The sequence below is a fragment of the Panulirus ornatus genome, chromosome 73, assembly GCF_036320965.1.
Source record: "Panulirus ornatus isolate Po-2019 chromosome 73, ASM3632096v1, whole genome shotgun sequence".
NCBI lineage: Eukaryota > Metazoa > Arthropoda > Malacostraca > Decapoda > Palinuridae > Panulirus > Panulirus ornatus.
In genome coordinates, this window is record NC_092296.1 from 12404120 (window position 1) to 12431080 (window position 26961).

The 26961-nt window shown below is 40.4% G+C and overlaps 2 protein-coding genes across 2 annotated transcripts in view; one reads left to right on the plus strand and one right to left on the minus strand.

The window, feature by feature from the left end:
- LOC139748173 (uncharacterized) overlaps positions 1-12584 on the plus strand; it is a 154191-nt gene extending 141607 nt beyond the window's left edge. The window contains exon 4 of the mRNA XM_071660933.1: positions 11294-12584. Coding sequence (XP_071517034.1) covers positions 11294-11297 — 4 coding nt within the window. The 3' untranslated portion in view covers positions 11298-12584. The remainder of the gene's footprint in view (positions 1-11293) is intronic.
- A 4566-nt stretch (positions 12585-17150) lies between these two features.
- Positions 17151-26961, minus strand: part of Taf8 (TBP-associated factor 8) — a 113015-nt gene continuing 103204 nt past the window's right edge. Inside the window, exon 6 of the mRNA XM_071661480.1 lies at positions 17151-18362. Within this exon, the coding sequence (XP_071517581.1) occupies positions 18267-18362 (96 nt within the window). The 3' untranslated portion in view covers positions 17151-18266. The remainder of the gene's footprint in view (positions 18363-26961) is intronic.

Below are 26961 nucleotides of genomic sequence, written 5' to 3' on the forward strand. Positions count from 1 at the left end.
CACACACTTTACCAGACTCAGTCACCAGCTTCTGCAGTTTCTCACATGAATCAGCCACCAGCGCTGTATCATCAGCAAACAACAACTGACTCACTTCCCAAGCTCTCTCATCCACAATGTATATGTATGTATATGTGTGTTTGTTGGTGTTTATGTATATATATGAGTTGATGGGCCATTCTTTCTTTGTCTCTTTCCTCACGCCACCTCACTGATGTGGGAAACAACGATTATGTATAATAATGATAATAGTAATAAAATTTTTATTTTCTTATACATAATTGTTGTTTCCCACATCAGCAAGGTAGCACTAGGAAACAGATGAAGAATGGCCCATTCACTCATATACACATATATGTACATAAAACCCCTTACATACAATACACACATACATATACTTATCAACATATACATACATATATTTACACATACGCAGACATTACATACATACACATGTACATATTCATACTTGCTTGCCTTCGTCTGTTCCTGTTGCTACCCCACCCCACAGGAAAACAGCATCACTATCCCCTTCTTCACTGAGGTAGCGCCAGGAATACAGACAAAAAAAGCCCCATTTTTTCACACTCAGTCTCTAGCTGTCATGTGTAATGCACCGAAACCACAGCTCCCTTTCCACATCCAGGCCCCACAGAACTTTCCATGGTTTACTCAAGATGCTTCACATGCGCTGGTTCAGTCCATTGACAGCATGTCAACTCCGGTATACCACATCATTCCAATTCACTCTATTCCTTGCACGCCTCTCACCCTTCTGTATGTTCAAGCCCTGATCGCTCAAAATCTTTTTCACTCCATCCTTCCACCTCCAGTTTGGTGTCCTGCTTCTCCTTGTTCCCTCCACCTCAGACACATATATCCTCTTTATCAATCTTTCGTCACACATTCTCTCAATATGTCCAAACCATTTTAACACACCCTCTTCTGCTCTCTCAACCATACTCTTTTTATTTCCACACATCTCTTGCCCTTACATTATTACTCGATCAAACCACCTCACACCACATATTGTCCTCAAAGATCTCATTCCCAACACCTCCACCTTCCTCTATACAACCCTATGTATAGCCCACGCCTTGCAACCATATAACATTGTAGGAATCACTATTCCTAGAAAAATACCCATTTTTGCTCAGAGGTAGAGTTCTCTCCTTTGACATGTTTTTCATCGCTCTCAGAACCTTTGCCCCCTCCCCCACCCGATGACTCACTTCCAATTCTATGGTTCCATCCGCTGCCAAGTCCACTCCCAGATATCTAAAACACTTCACTTCCTCCACAGACCATGGAAAGGTCTGTGGGGCCTGGATGTGGATAGGGAGTTGTGGCTTCAGTGCATTACACATGACAGCTAGAGACTGAGTGTGAACAAATGTGGCCTTTGTTGTCTGTTTTCCTGGCATTACCTTGTTGAAGTGGTGGCCTAGCGACGCTGTTTCCTGTGTGGCTAGGTAGCGATAGGAATGGATGAAGGCAAGCAAGTGTGAATATGTACATGTGTATATATGCCTGTGTATGTGTATGTATATGTGCATGTATGGGCATTTGTGTATATTTATTTGTATATGAGTGGATGGGCCATTCTTTGTCTGTTTCCTGGCGCTACCTCACTAATGCGGGAAAAGCGATTAAGTATAAGAACAAGAAATAATGGAGAAGAGCTGGAGGAAGTGAAGGCTTCGTTTTAGATATCTGGGAGTGGATTTAGCAGTGTATGGAATCCTGGAAGCGGAAGTGAGTCACAGGGTGAGGGAGGGGGCGAAGGTTCTGCGAGCGTTGAAGAATAAGTGGCAGGTGAGAATGTTATCTTTGAGGGCAAAAAATGGGTATGTTTGAAGGAATAGTGGTTCCAACAGTGTTATATGGTTGTGAATCATGGACTTTAGATAGAGTTGTGCAGAGGAGGGTGGATGTTTTGGAAATGAAATGTCTGAGAACAATATGTGGTGTGAGGTGGTTTGATTAAGTAATGAAAAGGGTAAGAGAGATGTGTGGTGATGTAAAGAGTGTGGTTGAGAGAGCAGAAGAGGGTGTATTGAAATGGTTTGGTCACATGGAGAAAATGAGTGAGGAAAGATTGAGAAAGAGGATGTATGTGTGAGAGGTGGAAGGAACAAGAAGTGGGAGACCAATTTGAAGGTGGAAGGATGGATTGAAAAAGATTTTGAGTGATCGGGGCCTGAACATACAGGAGGGTGAAAGGCGTGCACGGAATAGAGTGAATTGGAATGATGTGGTATACCGGGTTCGACACGCTGTTAATGGATTGAACCACGGCATGTGAAGCATCTGGGGTAAACCGTGGAAAGTTCTGTGGGGCCTGGATGTGGAAAGGGAGCTGTGGTTTCAGTGCATTACACATGACAGCAAGAGACTGAGTGTGAGCAAATGTGGCCTTTGTTGTCTTTTCCTAGTGCTATCTCATGAGCATGGGGGGGAGGGGGTTCCATTTCATGTGAGGCAGGGTGGCGAGGGGAATGGATGAAGGCAGCAAGTATGAATATGTACATGTGTATCTATGTATATGTATGTATATGTTGTAATGTATAGGAATGTATATGTGCGTGTGTGGGCGTTTATGTATATATATGTGCATGTGGGTGGGTTGGGCCATTCTTTTGTCTGTTTCCTTGCTCTACCTCACTTACACGGGAGACAGTGACTAAGCATGATAAATAGATTATAATGTTTATGTATTTATTTATTTATTTATTTATTATACTTAACTGCCATCTACCATGTTAGTGAGGTAGCGCATGGAAACAGACGAGGAATGGCCCAACCCACCCATATACATATGTATATACATAAATGCCTACACACATACATATACATACATATACATTTCAATGTATACATACATATACATAATACATTAACAGAGATATACATATAAACACATGTACATATCCATGCTTGCTGCCTTCAGCCATTCCCATCGCCACCCCTGCCACACATGAAATAGCACCCCCCCTCCTCCTCCTCCTCCTCCTCCAGTGAGGCAGTGCCAGGAAGAGACAAAAGAGGCCACATTCGTTCACACTCAGTCTCTAGCTGTCAAGTGTAATGCACTGAAACCACAGCTCCCTTTCCACACCCAGTCCCACAGACCTATTCCTGGTTTACCTCAGATGCTTCACATGCCCTGGTTCAGTCCACTGATAGAATTTCAACCCCGGTGTACCACATCATTCCAATTCACTCTATTCCTTTCATGCCTTTCACCCTCCTGTATGTTCAGGCCCCGATTGCTCAAAATCTTTTTCACACCATCCTTCCACCTCCAATTCAGTCTCCCGCTTCTCCTTCCCTTGACCTCTGACACATATATCCTCTTTCTCAATCTTTCCTCATTCATTCTCTCTATGTGTCCAAACCATTTTAAGACACTCTCTTCTGCTCTCTCAACCACACTCTTTTTATTACCACACAACTCTCTTACCCTTTCATTACTTACTTGATCAAACCACCTCACACCACATATTGTCCTCAAACATTTCATTTCTAATACATCCACCCACCTGTGCACAACCCTATCTATAACCCATGCCTCGTAACCATTAACATTGTTGGAACCACTATTCCTTCAAAGATACCTATTTTTGCTCTCCGAGATAACGTTCTCACCTTCCACACATTCTTCAACACTGTAGAGCTGGAGAGCTGTGGTTTTGGTGCATTTCACATGACAGCAAGAGACTGAGTGTGAACGAAATTGGCCATTTTTGTTTGTTTTCCTGGGGCTACCTCATACTTATTTGCAGTTTCCCATGTTTGTGAGGTAGCTTCAAGAATAGAGGACTATCTGGCTAAAGCGGGAAACAGCCATCAAGTATAAGGAAGTAATATACATACCCTTGCTTGAGCAAGATAGACATTTCATCTACCCTGTTGATTTGGTTTGATTGCCACAACCAGGATTCAAACCTATGAGCTCAGCTGAGGCATCTTGTAAATATATCATGGTCATGAACACTGACCCCTATGCCATGGAGGTCCATAGATATATGCAAATATACATAATATAGATATTTTCTCTTGGGCAGGGGAAAAAGAATTCTACCTCCATATTCCCTGCATGTTGTATAAGGCAGGAGATGGAGGCTGGAAACTCCCCTCTTGTTGTATTTTATATTCTTAAAGACAGAACGGAAGGAGAAAGGAAGCAGGGAGTGCTCACCCTCCTCATAAGCTCAAGGCTGGGGTGTCTAAATGTGTGAGGATGTGACCAAGATGAGATTAGAGATATGCAGTATGTTCGAGGAATGAATCTTGGATGTTCTGGCTCTAAATGAAATGGAACTCAAGGGTGAAGGTGAGGAATGGTTTGGAAATTATTTAAGGTATAAAGTCATGGGTTGGTGAGAGGACAAGGGCTAAGGAAGGAGTAGCACTACTCCTGAAGCGGGAGTTGTAGGATTATGTGAAAGAGTGTAATGGAGTAAATTCTAGACTGATGTGGGTAAAAATGAAAGTGAATGGTGAGACTGGTGATCATTAGTGTTTCTGCACCTGCCCATGACAAGAAAGATCATGAGAAACAAGTGTTTTGGGTACAGCAGAGTGAGTGTGTTTACTGTTCTCATATAGGAGCTGGTGGGATGTCTGATTACTATCTTGTGGAGGCAAGATGAAGATTTTTAGAGGTTTTCATAAAAGAGGAAACATTATTGGTGAGAAGAGAGTGGTGAAAGTAATGAGCAAGGAAACAAGGCTTGTGTAAACAAATACCAGAAAAGATTAATTATAGAATGGTATTGGTGAGAGTAAATGAAGCAAGGGGAGTGGTTTAGGAGTTGAAGTTTTTAGGGATGCATATGCGAGAGATGTATGTAATGTATGAAAGGTGGTAGTTAGGCAGATTAGAAAGGGTAGTGTGTGATGGGATGAAGATGTAAAGTTACTTGTGAAAGAGAAAAATTGTGAAAGAGAAAAAAAAGAGTTATTTGACAGTACTGTAATTATATAAAAGGAGTGCAGATGATTGGGGCATCTATAAGAGAAAGCAGCAGGAGATCAAAAGGAAGTTGCAGGTGTTGAAATAGAGGCAAATCAGAGTTAGGGTGAGCGAGCATCTGTAAACTATAGGGAGAATAAGATGTTTTGGAAGAAGGTTCATAATATGGGAGAAACACGAAAATTAATAAGAACATTAGTGGAGGCCAAAGGGGGAATGGTAACAGGTAATGAAGTAACTTGGAGGTGGAGTGAATAAACTGAAGGCCTGTTAAATGTGTTTGATGACAGGGTGGCAGATGTAGGGTGTTTAGGATGGGATGGTATGCAAAATGAGAGAGTCATAGAGAGCAGTGAAGAGAGAAGAGGTTATTCAGAGGAGGATGGAGGTTTCGGAAATGAAATGCTTGAGGAAAATATGTGGTGTGAGGTGGTTTGATCAAGTAATAAAAGAGTAAGAGAGAGGTGGTAATAAAAATAGTACACATGACTTACACCCTTGTTAAAAAGTTGTCTGCTTCTAGCAGCTTTCTCCCCATTCCATATATTCTTAAGACCTTCCACAAGGTATCTCAGTACTATCATATGCCTTCTCCAGATCCATAAATACCACATACATATCCATCTGTTTCTCTTAGTATTTCTCACACACATTCTTTAAAGCAAACACCTCTACCACTTTGGAAATGCTCTTCCTCCCCAGTCTGATGCTCTGTTCATTCCTTCACCCTCTCAGTCACTACTCTCCTAAACAACTTAACAGGTGCACTCAACAAACTTATACCTTTTTAGTTTGAACACTTACCTTTATCCCCTTGCCTTTATACAGTGGCACTGTACATGCGTTCTGCCAATATTAAAGCACTTCACCATGATCCATATATTCATTGAAAATCTTAACTAACAGTCAATAACACAGTTACCCTCTTTATTAAGGAATTCAACTGCCTTTCCATCCACTCCAGCTGCTGTGCCACATTTTATTTTACATAATGCTTTCATCATTTCTTCTTCTTAACCATGACTATCACACCACCTACTACCCCATCCCAAACACCTTACATCTGCCATCTTATCATCAAACACAGTCAAGTCCTTCAAAATACTTACTCTCCCTCCTCCTCACTTCATCACTATCTGTTACCACATTCCCTTTTACCCCTTCACTGACATTCCTTTTTGTTCCCTTGTTTTTCACATATTATTAAACTCCTTTCAATATATTTTATTCTTCCTAAGGTTTACTAATACTTGCTTACCCCAACTCTTATTTGCCCTCTTTTCTTCTACCCCCCGCACCTTCCTCTTTACCTCATGCTGCTTTCTCTTATACATACTTCCAATCATTGGCACTTCTTTCATGAGTAAGTACTGACCAAATGACTCTCTTTTCTCCTACATAAATGATAATGATTAGGGAAATTTTGGCTATGGTATCAACATCTACACAATCTGTGTAATGACCCCCATCTCTCCTGCCTTGAGAATAACTGAGCAGGATATATCATGTGAAGGACATTCAACACATGTATAACCCCCCATTCCATACCCCAGTGTAGAGCTAAGCCTTGATATTATGGCAGGAAATCTCATTTTATTAATATACAGATGGCAAAGTTACTTAGACATCATTATAGGTGAGATGCTTAAAGGGTTGATAGAAGATTGTATATTATTAGTGTTGATTCATCATAGAGATTTTTCTCTGTCTCTCTTTACAGGTTAATGTTATCGGGAACTTTACCTTGCATAAGGCTTAATGTCAGCACCCATATAATCCCTAACCCATACCCCAACCCAGAACTAATCCTTGATATTGTGGCACGAAATCTGTTTTTTTTTATATACGGATGGAAATATTACTTAGACATCATTATGGGTGAAATGGTTAAAGGGTTGATGGAAAAATGTGTATTATTATTGTTGATTCATCATAGAGATTTTTCTCTGTCTCTCTTTACAGGTTAATGTTATCGGGAACTTTACCTTGCATAAGGCTTAATGTCAGCACCCATATAATCCCTAACCCATACCCCAACCCAGAACTAATCCTTGATATTGTGGCACGAAATCTCAGGGTTTTTTTTATATACGGATGGAAATATTACTTAGACATCATTATAGGTGAGATGCTTAAAGGGTTGATAGAAGATTGTATATTATTAGTGTTGATTCATCATAGAGATTTTTCTCTGTCTCTCTTTACAGGTTAATGTTATCGGGAACTTTACCTTGCATAAGGCTTAATGTCAGCACCCATATAATCCCTAACCCATACCCCAACCCAGAACTAATCCTTGATATTGTGGCACGAAATCTCAGGGTTTTTTTTATATACGGATGGAAATATTACTTAGACATCATTATAGGTGAGATGCTTAAAGGGTTGATAGAAGATTGTATATTATTAGTGTTGATTCATCATAGAGATTTTTCTCTGTCTCTCTTTACAGGTTAATGTTATCGGGAACTTTACCTTGCATAAGGCTTAATGTCAGCACCCATATAATCCCTAACCCATACCCCAACCCAGAACTAATCCTTGATATTGTGGCACGAAATCTCAGGGTTTTTTTTATATACGGATGGAAATATTACTTAGACATCATTATAGGTGAGATGCTTAAAGGGTTGATAGAAGATTGTATATTATTAGTGTTGATTCATCATAGAGATTTTTCTCTGTCTCTCTTTACAGGTTAATGTTATCGGGAACTTTACCTTGCATAAGGCTTAATGTCAGCACCCATATAATCCCTAACCCATACCCCAACCCAGAACTAATCCTTGATATTGTGGCACGAAATCTCAGGGTTTTTTTTATATACGGATGGAAATATTACTTAGACATCATTATAGGTGAGATGCTTAAAGGGTTGATAGAAGATTGTATATTATTAGTGTTGATTCATCATAGAGATTTTTCTCTGTCTCTCTTTACAGGTTAATGTTATCGGGAACTTTACCTTGCATAAGGCTTAATGTCAGCACCCATATAATCCCTAACCCATACCCCAACCCAGAACTAATCCTTGATATTGTGGCACGAAATCTCAGGGTTTTTTTTATATACGGATGGAAATATTACTTAGACATCATTATAGGTGAGATGCTTAAAGGGTTGATAGAAGATTGTATATTATTAGTGTTGATTCATCATAGAGATTTTTCTCTGTCTCTCTTTACAGGTTAATGTTATCGGGAACTTTACCTTGCATAAGGCTTAATGTCAGCACCCATATAATCCCTAACCCATACCCCAACCCAGAACTAATCCTTGATATTGTGGCACGAAATCTCAGGGTTTTTTTTATATACGGATGGAAATATTACTTAGACATCATTATAGGTGAGATGCTTAAAGGGTTGATAGAAGATTGTATATTATTAGTGTTGATTCATCATAGAGATTTTTCTCTGTCTCTCTTTACAGGTTAATGTTATCGGGAACTTTACCTTGCATAAGGCTTAATGTCAGCACCCATATAATCCCTAACCCATACCCCAACCCAGAACTAATCCTTGATATTGTGGCACGAAATCTCAGGGTTTTTTTTATATACGGATGGAAATATTACTTAGACATCATTATAGGTGAGATGCTTAAAGGGTTGATAGAAGATTGTATATTATTAGTGTTGATTCATCATAGAGATTTTTCTCTGTCTCTCTTTACAGGTTAATGTTATCGGGAACTTTACCTTGCATAAGGCTTAATGTCAGCACCCATATAATCCCTAACCCATACCCCAACCCAGAACTAATCCTTGATATTGTGGCACGAAATCTCAGGGTTTTTTTTATATACGGATGGAAATATTACTTAGACATCATTATAGGTGAGATGCTTAAAGGGTTGATAGAAGATTGTATATTATTAGTGTTGATTCATCATAGAGATTTTTCTCTGTCTCTCTTTACAGGTTAATGTTATCGGGAACTTTACCTTGCATAAGGCTTAATGTCAGCACCCATATAATCCCTAACCCATACCCCAACCCAGAACTAATCCTTGATATTGTGGCACGAAATCTCAGGGTTTTTTTTATATACGGATGGAAATATTACTTAGACATCATTATAGGTGAGATGCTTAAAGGGTTGATAGAAGATTGTATATTATTAGTGTTGATTCATCATAGAGATTTTTCTCTGTCTCTCTTTACAGGTTAATGTTATCGGGAACTTTACCTTGCATAAGGCTTAATGTCAGCACCCATATAATCCCTAACCCATACCCCAACCCAGAACTAATCCTTGATATTGTGGCACGAAATCTGTTTTTTTTTATATACGGATGGAAATATTACTTAGACATCATTATAGGTGAGATGCTTAAAGGGTTGATAGAAGATTGTATATTATTAGTGTTGATTCATCATAGAGATTTTTCTCTGTCTCTCTTTACAGGTTAATGTTATCGGGAACTTTACCTTGCATAAGGCTTAATGTCAGCACCCATATAATCCCTAACCCATACCCCAACCCAGAACTAATCCTTGATATTGTGGCACGAAATCTCAGGGTTTTTTTTATATACGGATGGAAATATTACTTAGACATCATTATAGGTGAGATGCTTAAAGGGTTGATAGAAGATTGTATATTATTAGTGTTGATTCATCAAAAATTCGTCCAAATGGCTCTCTCATCTCTTCCTATAAGCTTACTTCTTCATCCACCCACTCTCTACCCTTTTCTAATCAACCCACCTACCACGCTTCTCATGCCACAAGCATCTTTTGCACAAGCCATCACTGCTTCCCTAAATACATCCCATTCCTTCCCCACTCCCCTTACCTCCTTTGTTCTCACCTTTTTCCATTCTGTACTCAGTCTCTCCTGGTACTTCCTCACACAAGTCTCCTTCCCAAGCTCACTTACTCTCACCACTCTCTTCACCCCAACATTCTCTCTTCTTTTCTGAAAACCCCTACAAATCTTCACCTTTGCCTCCACAAGATAATGATCAGACATCCCTCCAGTTGCACCTCTCAGCACATTAACGTCCAAAAGTCTCTCTTTCACGCGCCTATCAATTAACACGTAATCCAATAACGCTCTCAGGCCATCTCTCCTACTTACATACGTATACTTATGTATATCTCGCTTTTTAAACCAGGTATTCCCAATCTCCAGTCCTTTTTCAGCACATTAATCTACAAGCTCTTCACCATTTCCATTTACAACACTGAACACCCCATGTATACCAGTTATTTCCTCAACTGCCACATTACTCACCTTTGGATTCAAATCACCCATCATTATAACCTGGTCTTGTGCATCAAAACCACTAACACACTCATTCAGCTGCTCCCAAAACACTTGCTTCTCATGATCTTTCTTCCCATGCCCAGGTGCATGTGCACCAATAATCACCCATCTCTTTCCATCAACCACTCATATACACATATATATACATAAACACCCGTGCACGCACTCATACATACATATACATATGAACCTATACATTCATATACATAAACAGACACATACATATATATATACATGTATATATTCATACTTACTGCCTTCAGCCAATCTTGTCGCTGCCCCGCCACACAGGAAACAGTCCCCCCTCTCCCCTTACAGCACGGTAGTGCCAGGAAAAGGCAAAAAGGCCACATTCACTCACACTCAATCTGTACCTGTCATGTGTAATGCTCCAAAACCATACCTCCCTTTGCACATCCAGGAGCCACAAACCCTTTTTTCCCATGGTTTACCCCAGATGTTTCACATGTCCTGGTTCAGTCCATTTCAGTTTGAATTCCAGAGAGAACGATGGCTCATCACAAACAACAATTGCATTATAAACCTAAGTTTCTGAAATCCGGCTTCACAGAGCTAAGAGAGGTACTGGGGAATGACTGTCCTCAGCGTGTCCAGTGCCTGCAAATCCTTGCCAAAAAAGCTGTGAAGGAAAAGAAACTAAAATATCACGTGGTTAGGTTCATCCAAATTTTGTTGAAAAGCCACTATGTTATTTAAGGAAGGATATGGAAAAACAGGTAAAATGAAGCCAAATTGATGCTCCCTTAGGCTCAGCTTTTTCTTTGGAAAAAGCTTCCTTGGCAACCTTTGAAGTGGCATGGCATATTGCAAGATGCAAAAAGTGTTATAACATGAGGGAGGAGGTGGCTAAACCAGCAGCAATAGTTATGGTGAAAATAATTGTGAATTAGATGTTGCTAAGAAGGTTGAATTGGTGCCACTTTCTAACAACAGCATCAAATGTCGAAATGATCTCATGTCATTAGATATTGTAGATAAACTAATTGTGGCTCTGGTAAAAGCAGGAAAATTTTCATTGCAGATAGATGAATCTGTGGATATTGTTGGCGAATCTCAACTCATGGTCTTTGTGAGGCATAAAGATGACAGAATTCTGGAGAAATTTCTGTTCTGTAGTGCTATCAACAACCACCACTGGAGGAGACATCTTTGTTATGGTGGATAATTTTTTCAAGAAACACAACTTAGACTGGTTGAATTGTTTGGCTGTGTATACTGATGGAGCTTCATCTATGATAGGAGGTTTTGTCACTCGAATTAAAAGAGAAAACCCAGATGTCACAATAATTCACAGTTTCTTACATTGGGAAAACTTGGCCTCCTAAAGTTTCCAGCTTGAACTCCATGTGGTTCAAAATAATGTTATCCAAAGCTTTGAACTCATGCATTTTCCATAAAATGTGTGAAGAGGTGGGATCACATCACCAGGACTTACTTTTCCACTCTGATGTCCGCTGCCTGTCTCAAGGGTACATTCTTGGATGAGTTATTGAACTAAAAACTGAAATAGAAGTTTTTTCTCCAAGAGAAGCTTTAGGTAACAGACTGCTTCAAAGATCCTGCTCGAGTGGCAAAGCTAGCTCATGGTTTTTCAAGATCATCTGAAGAAACTTCAGGAGGAAATGGACAATCATTTGTCAGAAAGTGTCAACCTATATCAACATAGCTGGGTTAGCAGTGTGTTTGGTTTGAATGTCAGTGAAGTTGGAGATATCCCTAGTTTTAAAGAACTCATAGATCTCCAGGAAAGTCTCTCATACTCTAAATTCTGGGCTCTACTCAAGGATGAGCCCATTGACTTATGACGCTAAAAAGGCTGTTCTCCCTTTTCCAGCCATATACCTCTGTGAACAAGGACTTTCAGCTCTTGTGACAATCAGGTCTAAAGCAAGGAACTGTCTGAATTTTCGGCACGATTTGCGGTGTTCTCTCTATCAACATAAAGTCAAATCTGGAAGACCTCGCCCATAAAGTGAAGGAACATCATGGTAGCCAATATAATACTAAATGTTCTCTTCCTTTTAAATTTTTGCAATGAAGTCCATCTGAAGAAAGAAATTATCAAATTCTTGTCATTTATATGATCAAAGAAAAGCTTTCATTATCATGGTAACCACAATTTTTGTTTATTAAATTTATGATCAAAGAATCAATAGTGAGAAGGGCTCACCCATGAAGCAGCATCATAGTCGCATCAAAAGTTTATTTTCCTTTGCTTGCCTAATTTTTCAATAAATTACATTTGCATGTAATTTTTATTATATGTATTTTAGATATCTGGGAGTGGATCTGGCAGCGGATGGAACCATGGAAGCGGAAGTGGATCATAGGATGGGGGAGGGGGCGAAAATTTGGGGGCCTTGAAGAATGTGTGGAAGTCGAGAACATTATCTCGGAAAGCAAAAATGGGTATGTTTGAAGGAATAGTGGTTCCAACAATGTTGTATGGTTGCGAGGCGTGGGCTATGGATAGAGTTGTGCGCAGGAGGATGGATGTGCTGGAAATGAGATGTTTGAGGACAATGTGTGGTGTGAGGTGGTTTGATCAAGTGAGTAACGTAAGGGTAAGAGAGATGTGTGGAAATAAAAAGAGCGCGGTTGAGAGAGCAGAAGAGGGTGTTTTGAAGTGGTTTGGGCACATGGAGAGAATGAGTGAGGAAAGATTGACCAAGAGGATATATGTGTCGGAGGTGGAGGGAATGAGGAGAAGAGGGAGACCAAATTGGAGGTGGAAAGATGGAGTGAAAAAGATTTTGTGTGATCGGGGCCTGAACATGCAGGAGGGTGAAAGGTGGGCAAGGAATAGAGTGAATTGGAGCGATGTGGTATACCGGGGTTGACGTGCTGTCAGTGGATTGAATCAAGGCATGTGAAGCGTCTGGGGTAAACCATGGAAAGCTGTGTAGGTATGTATATTTGCGTGTGTGGACGTATGTATATACATGTGTATGGGGGGGGTTGGGCCATTTCTTTCGTCTGTTTCCTTGCGCTACCTCGCAAACGCGGGAGACAGCGACAAAGTATAATAATAATAATAATAATAATAATGAATGGAAATGCTTGTGATGTATATAAAAATGATTGACTAATCAGTAAATATCGAAATTTATTAATTATTACATTAAAGTAAAATTCAGTCAAATTTATTGAATGAATGAAAGAAATGAAAATAAATGAAAAACACTGAAACTATGTTTCTGCCCTAAGGGTCGCTAGGCCAAAAAATTCTTTTTCAGGATCACGTTAAAAAATGTTTGGGAAACACTGCTCTAACCCTACCATTTCACGACTCAAAATGTAGATTCTTTGTATGATCAACTCTTCTTGCAGCTTCTTCATCAACTTACTATCAGGCTGGAGAAGTGAAGGAAAGGTAGAGCGAAAGTTGTTAGTGATGCCCTTTGCTAGAAACCAGAAAGACCTGTTGGTGGATGATGAGGAGAGGTCACTGCAATTCCTTTGAATAAAGAAACACTGCTTAACTGATAACATACTTGCACTGATTATGGATGGTGATAAATGCTGAATGGTTGTTGGAGAAAGAGGAGTTTTTCCAAGGCTGATATGCCTGATCCCTTGTCTGAATGGCCTCAGAGTAGGAATGGTTAAACCATGGGTTGGAAGAAGAGGTTGTCTTGGTGGAATAGGTGACAAATGCTTCCATTCCTACAACAGTAATCTCTGCTATGCATTTGGCCGAGACAGAAGTATCACCACATACGAGAGTAATTTACCCAAGGAAAGTCATAAAAGAATTTTTATAAGTGATTTCCCAAAAATTTTTGTCTGTAGACATATTACTTATTTATGGACCTCTAAGGGATGGATTGTCTAGGGAAGCTAATTTATTTGGGCTGAACTTTTCAAAATATTTGGATATATTCATTTCTATAAGCTTAGGCCTGCCATCTTTACCTTGTAAGTTATATTATTATATTTTTTTTATTATACTTTGTCGCTGTCTCCCGCGTTTGCGAGGTAGCACAAGGAAACAGACGAAAGAAATGGCCCAACCCCCCCCCCATACACATGTATATACATACGTCCACACACGCAAATATACATACCTACACAGCTTTCCATGGTTTACCCCAGACGCTTCACATGCCTTGCTTCAATCCACTGACAGCACGTCAACCCCGGTATACCACATCGCTCCAATTCACTCTATTCCTTGCCTTCCTTTCACCCTCCTGCATGTTCAGGCCCCGATCACACAAAATTTTTTTCACTCCATCTTTCCACCTCCAATTTGGTCTCCCTCTTCTCTCCACCTCCGACACATATATCCTCTTGGTCAATCTTTCGTCACTCATCCTCTCCATGTGCCCAAACCACTTCTAAACACCCTCTTCTGCTCTCTCAACCACGCTCTTTTTATTTCCACACATCTCTCTTACCCATACGTTACTCACTCGATCAAACCACCTCACACCACACATTGTCCTCAAACATCTCATTTCCAGCACATCCATCCTCCTGCGCACAACTCTATCCATAGCCCACGCCTCGCAACCATACAACATTGTTGGAACCACTATTCCTTCAAACATACCCATTTTTGCTTTCCGAGATAATGTTCTCGACTTCCACACATTCTTCAAGGCCCCCAGGATTTTCGCCCTCTCCCCCACCCTATGATCCACTTCCGCTTCCATGGTTCCATCCGCTGCCAGATCCACTCCCAGATATCTAAAACACTTCACTTCCTCCAGTTTTTCTCCATTCAAACTCACCTCCCAATTGACTTGACCCTCAACCCTACTGTACCTAATAACCTTGCTCTTATTCACATTTACTCTTAACTTTCTTCTTCCACACACTTTTCCAAACTCAGTCACCAGCTTCTGCAGTTTCTCACATGAATCAGCCACCAGCGCTGTATCATCAGCGAACAACAACTGACTCACTTCCCAAGCTCTCTCATCCCCAACAGACTTCATACTTGCCCCTCTTTCCAAAACTCTTGCATTTACCTCCCTAACAACCCCATCCATAAACAAATTAAACAACCATGGAGACATCACACACCCCTGCCGCAAACCTACATTCACTGAGAACCAATCACTTTCCTCTCTTCCTACACGTACACATGCCTTACATCCTCGATAAAAACTTTTCACTGCTTCTAACAACTTTCCTCCCACACCATATATTCTTAATACCTTCCACAGAGCATCTCTATCAACTCTATCATATGCCTTCTCCAGATCCATAAATGCTACATACAAATCCATTTGCTTTTCTAAGTATTTCTCACATACATTCTTCAAAGCAAACACCTGATCCACACATCCTCTACCACTTCTGAAACCAAAGTGCTCTTCCCCAATCTGATGCTCTGTACATGCCTTCACCCTCTCAATCAATACCCTCCCATATAATTTACCAGGAATACTCAACAAACTTATACCTCTGTAATTTGAGCACTCACTCTTATCCCCTTTGCCTTTGTACAATGGCACTATGCACGCATTCCGCCAATCCTCAGGCACCTCACCATGAGTCATACATACATTAAATAACCTTACCAACCAGTCAACAATACAGTCACCCCCTTTTTTAATAAATTCCACTGCAATACCATCCAAACCTGCTGCCTTGCCGGCTTTCATCTTCCGCAAAGCTTTCACTACCTCTTCTCTGTTTACCAAATCATTTTCCCTAACCCTCTCACTTTGCACACCACCTCGACCAAAACACCCTATATCTGCCACTCTATCATCAAACACATTCAACAAACCTTCAAAATACTCACTCCATCTCCTTCTCACATCACCACTACTTGTTATCACCTCCCCATTTGCGCCCTTCACTGAAGTTCCCATTTGCTCCCTTGTCTTACGCACTTTATTTACCTCCTTCCAGAACATCTTTTTATTCTCCCTAAAATTTAATGATACTCTCTCACCCCAACTCTCATTTGCCCTCTTTTTCACCTCTTGCACCTTTCTCTTGACCTCCTGTCTCTTTCTTTTATACATCTCCCACTCAATTTCATTTTTTCCCTGCAAAAATCGTCCAAATACCTCTCTCTTCTCTTTCACTAATACTCTTACTTCTTCATCCCACCACTCACTACCCTTTCTAATCAACCCACCTCCCACTCTTCTCATGCCACAAGCATCTTTTGCGCAATCCATCACTGATTCCCTAAATACATCCCATTCCTCCCCCACTCCCCTTACTTCCATTGTTCTCACCTTTTTCCATTCTGTACTCAGTCTCTCCTGGTACTTCCTCACACAGGTCTCCTTCTCAAGCTCACTTACTCTCACCACCCTCTTCACCCCAACATTCACTCTTCTTTTCTGAAAACCCATACAAATCTTCACCTTAGCCTCCACAAGATAATGATCAGACATCCCTCCAGTTGCACCTCTTAGCACATTAACATCCAAAAGTCTCTCTTTCGCACGCCTGTCAATTAACACGTAATCCAATAACGCGCTCTGGCCATCTCTCCTACTTACAAATGCAAATCTGAATGGCAAGTAATATCTTTTGATGTGTCAACACAGCTGAACGTCTTTAATGCTGAAGCTATTATCATGGTATCTTGTGTCAGCTCCATTGATATCTTGACAACAGTGGACCCACAGTACCCTTAATGTGTTTTCTTATGTATTTTAAAGACTGTGGGATTCCTTCAGCATTTTGAGCTGTTCTTTTCCTTGGTACACACTCATAGCTTCTGATTTGTTTTCTTGCATTCTCTCTTTAAATATAAATAGCACTTATGGGTTGCTGATGATTTTCATTTATTATATGGAGTTTCCTTTATACCAATAATTTCTCTAACTCTTTAGTCAATGTGGTTGGCTATGTTATAATATTTTAAAGTTTAGGTTACATTAGCACAGTTTATCTTCAATATACTGTAATTTATTTTGCAAAAAATTCCACATTCTTTTCAACTGTATCCACCATAAAAAACTAATTTAAATACTGAAGTTCTTAATGTATTTTATCAAGCACTCCTTTCCTGTATTTAGAAACCATTAATATATTATCATTAACCTGATAATGTATTTTCATGGTATATTTGCTGCAGTGTCTACAGTTAGGTTTAAAAAACATTCTTACCGTTTAAAAAAAGCCAATTTACACAGTTGTTCAAACTGCCAATAATAACATTTTTATAATGATTTCTTTGTACAATGCATCATATTCTTCAATCTATTTACAAGGCCTATATACAAATCCAAATATTATGAACATTACATTTTAAGTTTCTAATCTGGATATACTGTATAAGGAATCACTGGTTTCAACTATGACCACATGTAATTCTCTGTTAACATGAAGTAACATGAACCCCTAATCTTGTGGCTTTTCAAAATATATATAACCCATTCTTTTTTTTCCCAGGTAATAAAAGCATATCTACCATATTTGTTATGATAAGTATCTTGGTGTTAGCATATGCAATTAGCTAGTCTTGTCTTAAAGTTATGCCTCTGGTATTTCCTTATAAAACTACAAGTTTACTGTTCAACTCAGTCTAATCTTAAGCAACATTCTTAACTCAATCTGTTCATTTATGTGGTAGTGACCAAACACCTGATTGGTCATTTGTCCCAGCCAGTCAACACCTGGGCTCAAGCCAACTGGCTTAGCAAAAAAGAAAAAAAAATGTTTTCATTTACTTGATGTTTCTGATGTGCTTGTAAACTTTTCTCTTTTTGTTGCACAGTACAAAAATGGAAGTTTTGCACGACTTCAAACATTTTTATTGTACGTATGAATGGAAATGCTTGTGATGCATATAAAAATGATTGACTAAAATGGTTCATCAAACTAACAGACATACAAATATAACATGATTTTTCTGTAAAAGGTGTTGGAGAAAAAAAAATGATAGCTTCACAGCACTCAGTGACCTGAGTTGTGCTGAATACAATAAGTGCAGCTTTTACTTATTAATATACTGCAAATTCTTCCTGAATGTTTACAAGATAAATACAATTAATACATGGAGATATGTGTATTAATCACTTCTTGACCTTGGGCTTGCGGGGCATCTTGACAGGTCTGAGGTATGGGTTGTCCAGCTCTGCTTCTTGAGATTCATTCAACTTGTCCTTTTCCTGAAAATCAAAATATATATAATTCTGTAAAATTACTTTCATAAACACACCAAGTCTAAATCTTAAACATTTAACAGAGAAAGTATGGTAATACTGTAATAAATAACCTGAATCCCCACAACATCAGATTATAATTTGCTATTTCCTTAATTGATGGCATGTGGACCCCAATATACCACATTGTTCCAATTCACTCTATTCCATGCATGCTGTTCATTCTCCTGCATGTTCAGGCATTGTTTGCTCAATATCTTTTCCACACCATCCTGCCATCTCTAATTTGGTCTCTAGTTCTCATATCCTCTTTGTCAACCGTTCTTCACTCATTACCTCTATATGCCCAAACCATTTCAACATATCCTCTTCTGCTATCTCAACCACATTTGTTTTATTCCCACATATGATATCTCTTATCCTTTCATTACTTACTTGATCAAACCACCACACACCATATTGTCCTCAAACATTTTATTTCCAACACATCCACCATCCTTTGTACAATCCTATCTATAACCCATACCTCGAATCCACATAATATTGTTGGACTACTATTCCTTCAAACACACCTAGTTTGTCCTCCAAGATAACATCCTCTCTTTCCATACATTCTTCATTGCTCCAGAATCTTTGCCCTCTCCCCCATCCTATGATTCACTTCCACTTCCATGGTTCCATTCACTGCGGAGCCCGGTCCCACATATCTAAAATACTTCACTTCCTCAAACTTTTCTTAATTCAATTACATCCCAACTAACTTGGCCCTTCACCCTTGCATTTATTCACATTCAGGCCCTCAACCCTGTTGAACCTAATAACGTTGCATCTATTCACATTCAGTCCCTCAACCCTGTTGAACCTAACAACCTTGCATTTATTCACATTCATTCTCAACTTTCTCCTGTAAAACACTATTCCAAACTCAGTCATCAACTTCTTCATTTCCTCGCTCGAAGCAGCCATCAGTATTATATCATCCGAAAACGACTCATTTCCCAGGCACTCTAATCCCCAATAGACTGCATTTACCTACCTCACCATCCCATCCATAAACAAATTAAACAACCATGGGGACATCCTACATCCCTGCTGCAAACTGACCTTCACTGGGAACTAATCACTCTTCCTACTTGTACACATGCCTTACATCCTTGATAAACACTTCTCTACTTTTCTCAAAGCATCACATCAATCCTATCATATGCCTTCTTAGATCCATAAATGCCACATACAAATCCATGTTTTTCAAAGTACTTCTCACACATATTCTTCAAATTAAATACCTGATCCAAACATCCTTTTCCACTTCTGAAACCACACTCCTCCTCCCCAGTCTGATGCTCTGTACATGCCTTCACCCTATCGATCAATAACCCCCCTATACAATTTACAAGGTATATTCAACAAACATATACCTCTGAAATATGAACATTCACATTTATCCCTTTACCATTATAGAGTGGCACTATATATATATATATATATATATATATATATATATATATATATATATATGCAATCTGCCAATCCTCAGGTACTTCACTATGATCCATACATACAATGAGTATCCTTACCAACCAATCAACAGCACAGTCAATCCCATTCTTAATAAATTCAACTGCAATACCATCAACTCCCACTGCCTTGCCACATTTCATCTTCTGCAAAGCTTCTTACTTCACCAAACCATCTCACTTCACATACCACCCTGAACAAAACACCCTTCATCTGCCATTCTATCATTAAATACATTTATCAATCCTTCAAAATACTCACTCCATCTCTTCTTCCCTTCATCACTAAGAGTCATAACTTTCCATTTTGCCCCATCATGATGTTTCCAATTGTTCTCTTGTCTTTTCCACTTTTTTTTTTTTCCGCTGTCTCCCGCGTTTGCGAGGTAGCGCAAGGAAACAGACGAAAGAGATGGCCCAACCCACCCCCATACACATGTATATACATACGTCCACACACGCAAATATACATACCTACACAGCTTTCCATGGTTTACCCCAGACGCTTCACATGCCTTGATTCAATCCACTGACAGCACGTCAACCCCGGTATACCACATCGCTCCAATTCACTCTATTCCTTGCCCTCCTTTCACCCTCCTGCATGTTCAGGCCCCGATCACACAAAATCTTTTTCACTCCATCTTTCCACCTCCAATTTGGTCTCCCTCTTCTCCTCGTTCCCTCCACCTCCGACACATATATCCTCATGGTCAATCTTTCCTCACTCATTCTCTCCATGTGCCCAAACCATTTCAAAACACCCTCTTCTGCTCTCTCAACCACGCTCTTTTTATTTCCACACATCTCTCTTACCCTTATGTTACTTACTCGATCAAACCACCTCACATCACACATTGTCCTCAAACATCTCATTTCCAGCACATCCATCCTCCTGCGCACAACTCTATCCATAGCCCACACCTCGCAACCATACAACATTGTTGGAACCACTATTCCTTCAAACATACCCATTTTTGCTTTCCGAGATAATGTTCTCGACTTCCACACATTCTTCAAGGCTCCCAGAATTTTCACCCCCTCCCCCACCCTATGATCCACTTCCGCTTCCATGGTTCCATCCGCTGCCATATCCACTCCCAGATATCTAAAACACTTCACTTCCTCCAGTTTTTCTCCATTCAAACTCACCTCCCAATTGACTTGACCCTCAACCCTACTCTTATTCACATTTACTCTTAACTTTCTTCTTTCACACACTTTACCAAACTCAGTCACCAGCTTCTGCAGTTTCTCACATGAATCAGCCACCAGCGCTGTATCATCAGTGAACAACAACTGACTCACTTCCCAAGCTCTCTCATCCCCAACAGACTTCATACTTGCCCCTCTTTCCAAAACTCTTGCATTCACCTCCCTTACAACCCCATCCATAAACAAATTAAACAACCATGGAGACATCACACACCCCTGCCGCAAACCTACATTCACTGAGAACCAATCACTTTCCTCTCTTCCTACACGTACACATGCCTTACATCCTCGATAAAAACTTTTCACTGCTTCTAACAACTTGCCTCCCACACCATATATTCTTAATACCTTCCACAGAGCATCTCTATCAACTCTATCATATGCCTTCTCCAGATCCATAAATGCTACATACAAATCCATTTGCTTTTCTAAGTATTTCTCACATACATTCTTCAAAGCAAACACCTGATCCACACATCCTCTACCACTTCTGAAACCACACTGCTCTTCCCCAATCTGATGCTCTGTACATGCCTTCACCCTCTCAATCAATACCCTCCCATATAATTTACCAGGAATACTCAACAAACTTATATCTCTGTAATTTGAGCACTCACTCTTATCCCCTTTGCCTTTGTACAATGGCACTATGCACGCATTCCGCCAATCCTCAGGCACCTCACCATGAGTCATACATACATTAAATAACCTTACCAACCAGTCAACAATACAGTCACCCCCTTTTTTAATAAATTCCACTGCAATACCATCCAAACCTGCTGCCTTGCCGGCTTTCATCTTCCGCAAAGCTTTTACTACCTCTTCTCTGTTTACCAAATCATTTTCCCTAACCCTCTCACTTTGCACACCACCTCGACCAAAACATCCTATATCTGCCACTCTATCATCAAACACATTCAACAAACCTTCAAAATACTCACTCCATCTCCTTCTCACATCACCACTACTTGTTATCACCTCCCCATTTGCGCCCTTCACTGAAGTTCCCATTTGCTCCCTTGTCTTACGCACTTTATTTACCTCCTTCCAGAACATCTTTTTATTCTCCCTAAGTGGTCTTTTCCACTTATTTACCTTTTTCCAAAACATCTTTTTGTTCTCCCTAAAGTTTAATGACACCCTCCCAACCCATATCTCATTTTTCCCTCTTTTTTCATCCCCTGCACCTTCTTCAACTACTGCAAATTTCACCTATACATCTCCCAATCATTTCCACTCCTTTCCTGTTAGTACCACCCAAATGCCTCTTTACTTCATCCCACCACTCACAACCCTTCCTATTCTGCCCACCTTTTGCATACCACATGCATCTCTTGCACATTCCATAACTGCTTCACTATTTTTATTGTCATTATTAAAAGTTTTCTTATTTTTTTCTATGATACTTAGTCACTATCTCCCGCGTTAGCATGGTAGCGCATGGAAACAGACGAAAGAATGGCCCAACCCATACACATACATATACATACCTATATATTTCAACATATACATACACAGACTTATACATATATACACATGTACATATTTATACTTCCTGCCTTCATCCATTCCCGTTGCCACCCTTCCACACATGAAAAGGCACCCCCTGCCCCATGCCCAAGGTAGTGCTAGGAAAAGACAACAAAGGCCACATTCATTCACATTCAGTCTCTAGCTGTGATGTGTAATGCACTGAAACCACAGCTCCCTTTCCACATCCAGGCCCCACAAAACTTTCCATTGTTTACCCCAGTATACCACATCGTTCCAATTCACTCTATTCTTTGCATGCTTTTCACCCTCCTATATGCTCAGGCCCCGATCACTCAAAATCTTTTTCACTCCATCCTTCCACCTCCAATTTGGTCTCCCACTTCTCGTTCACTCCACCTGTGACACATATAGCCTCTTTGTCAATCTTTCCCCACTCATCCTCTCCATGTGACCAAACCATTTCAATACACCTTCCTCTACTCTCTCCACCACACTCTTTTTAATACCACACATCTCTCACCCTTTCATTACTTACTTGATCAAACCACCCCACACTACATAGTGTCCTCAAACATTTCATTTCCAACACATCCACCCTCCTCCGCACAACGCTATCTACATCCCATATAACAGTGTTGGAACCACAATTCTTTCAAACATACCCATTTTTGCTCTCTGAGATAACATTCTCACCTTCTACACATTCTTCAACGCTCCCAGAAACTTCGCCTCCTCCCCCACCCTTTGACTCACTTCTGCTTCCATGGTTCCATCCGTTGATAAATCCACTCTTAGATATCTAAAACACTTCACTTCCTCTTACTCACATTTACTCTCAGCTTTCTTCTTTCACACACTTTACCAAACTCAGTCACCAACTTCTGCAGTTTCTCATCCGAATCAGCTACCAGCGCTGTATCATCAGCAAACAACAACTGATTCACTCGCAAGCCCTCTCATCCACAACAGACTGCATACTTGTCCCCCCTCTCCAAAACTCACCAAAATTCACCTCCCTAACAACCCCATCCATAAACAAATTAAACAACCATGGAGACATCACGCACCTCTGCCACAAACTGACATTCACTGGGAACCAATCACTTTCCTCTCTTCCTACTCATACACATGCCTTACATCAATGATAAAAACTTTTCACTGCTTTTAGCAACTTACCTTCCACACCATATACTCTTAATACCTTCCACAAAGCATCTCTATCAACTCTATCATATGCCTTCTCCAGATCCATAAATGCTACATACAAATCCATCTGTTTTTCTAAGTATTTCTCACATACATTCTTCAAAGCAAACACCTGATCCACATATCTCTACAACTTCTGGAACCACACTGGTCTTCCCCAATCGGATGCTCTGTACATGCCTTCACCCTCTCAATCAATACTCTTCCATATAATTACCCAGGAATGGCACTATGCATGCATTCTGCCAATCCTCAGGCACTTCACCATGAACCATACATACACTGAATATCCTTACCAACCAGTCAACAACACAGTCACCATTTTTCTTCATAAATTCCACAGCAATACCATCCAAACCCGCCGCCTTGCTGGCTTTCATCTTCCACAAAGCTTTCACTACTTCTTCTATGTTTACCACACCATTCTCCCTGACCCTCTCACTTTGCACACCACCTCGACCAAAACACCCTATATCTACCACTCTATCATCAAACGCATTCAACAAACCTCTAAAACAAAACCTCTAAAACTTCTCCTCACTTCACCACTACTTGTTATTACTTCCCCATTAGCCCCCTTCACCGATGTTACCATTTGTTCTCGTCTTACGCACTTTATTTACCTCCTTGCAAAACAACTTTTTATTCTCCCTAAAATTTAATGATACTCTCTCACCACAACTCTCATATGCCCTCTTTTTCAGCTCTTGCACCTTTATCTTGATTTCCTGCCTCTTCCTATTATACATCTCCAAGTCATTTGCACTACTTCCCTCCAAAAATCGTCCAAACACCTCTCTTCTCTTTCACTAACAATCTTACTTCCTCATCCCACCACTCTCTACCCTTCCTAATCTGCCCACCTCCCACCTTTCTCATGCCACAGGCATCTTTTGCACAATTCATCACTGCTTCCCTAAATACATCCCATTCCTCCCCCACTACCCTTACGTCATTTGCTCTCACAATTTCCATTCTCCACTCAATCTCTCCTGGTACTTCCTCACACAAGTCTCCTTTCCAAGCTCACTTACTCTCACAACTCTCTTCACCCCAACATTCTCTCTTCTTTTCTGTAAACCTCTAAAAATCTTCACCATCACCTCAGCATATTAACATTAAAAAAGTCTCTCTTTCATGTCCCTATCAAATAACATGTAATCCAATAATGCTCTCAGGCCATCTCTCCTATTTACTTATACTTATGTATTCTCTCATTTTAAACCAGGTATTCCCAATCGCCAGTCCTTGTTCATCACACAAATTTACAAGCTTCACCATTTCCATTTACAACACTGAGCACCCCATGTACACCAATTATACCCTCAACTGCAACATTACATACCTTTGCATTCATATCACCCATCACTATAGCCCATTCTCGTGCATCAGAGCTGCTAACACACACACACTCAGTTGATCCCAAAACACTTGCCTCTCATGATATTTCTTCTCATGACCAGGTGCATAGGCACCAATAATCACCCATCTCTCTCCATCCACTTTCAGTTTTACCGATATCAATCTAGAGTTTACTTTCTTACACTCTATCACATACTCCTACAACTCCTGCTTCAAGAGTAGTGCTACTCCTTCCTCTGCTCTTGTCCTCTCACCAACCACTGACTTTACTCCCCAAGACATTCCCAAACACTCTTCTCCTCTACCCTTGAGCTTCGTTTCACTCAGAGCCAAAACATCCAGGTTCCTTTCCTCAAACATACTACCTATCTACTTTTTTCTCATCTTGGTTACATCCACACACACTTAGACACCCCAGTCTGAGCCTTCGAAGAGGATGACTCCCAACATGATTCCTTCTTCTGTTCCCCTTTTAGAAAGTTACAATACAAGGAGGGGAGGGTCTCTAGTCCCCCACTCCCATCCACTTTAGTCACCTACAACACGCAAGGAATGCATGGAAAGTATTCTTTCTCCCCTATCCCTAGTCACTGTCTCCTGTGTTAGCGAGGTAGCACAAAGAAACAGACAAAAGAATGGCCCAAAAAGCTCACATACACATGTATATACATGAACGCCCACACACGCACAAATACATACCTATATATTTAAACGTATACATACATATACCTGCACAGACATCTACATATATACACATGTACATATTCATACTAGCTGCCTTTATCCATTCTGGTCACCATCCCACCACACATGAAAAGGGCATCCCCCTTCCCCCGAGCACGTGAAAGATAGCGCTAGGAAAGGACAACATCGGAACCACAGCTCCCTTTTCACATCCACGCCCCACAAAACTTTCCATGTAAACCCAGACGTTTCATAAGCCCTGGTTCAATCCACTGACAGCATGTCGACCCTGGTATACCACATCATTCCAATTCACTCTGTTCCTTGCATGCCTTTCACCATCCTGTATGTTCAGGCCATGATCGCTCAAAATCTTTTTCATTCCATCCCTCCATCTCCAATTTGGTCTCCCACTTCCCCTCGTTCCCTCCACCTCTGACACATATATCCTCATTATCTTTCCTCACTCATTGTCTCCATTTGACCAAACCATTTCAATACACCCTCTTCTGTTCTCTCAACTGCATTCTTTTTATACCCACACATCTCTCTTACCCTTTAACCACATATTGTCCTCAAACATTTCATTTCCAACACATCCACCCTCCTCTGCACAACCCTATCTATAGCCCATGTCTTGCAACCATATAATATTGTTGGAACCATTATTCCTTCAAACATACCCATTCTTGCTCTCCAAGATAACGCTCTTGCCTTCCACACTTTCTTCAATGCTCCCAGAACCTTTGTCCCTTCCCCAACCCTGTGACTCACTTCCATGGTTCCATCCACTGCTAAATCCACTTCCAGATATCAAAAACACTCCACTTCCTCCAGTTTTTCTCCATTCAAACTTACCTCCCAATTTACTTGTCCCTCAACCCTACTGAACCTAATAACCTTGCTCTTATTCACATTCACTCTCAGCTTTCTTCTTTCACACACTTTACCAAACTCAGTCACCAACTTCTGCAATTTCTCACTTGAATCGGCCACCAGTGCTGTATCATCAGCGAACAACAACTGGCTCACTTCCCAAGCCCTGTCATCCACAACAGAAGGCATACTTGCCCCTCTCTCCAAGACTCTTGCATTCACCTCCCTAACAACCCCATCCAAAATCAAAT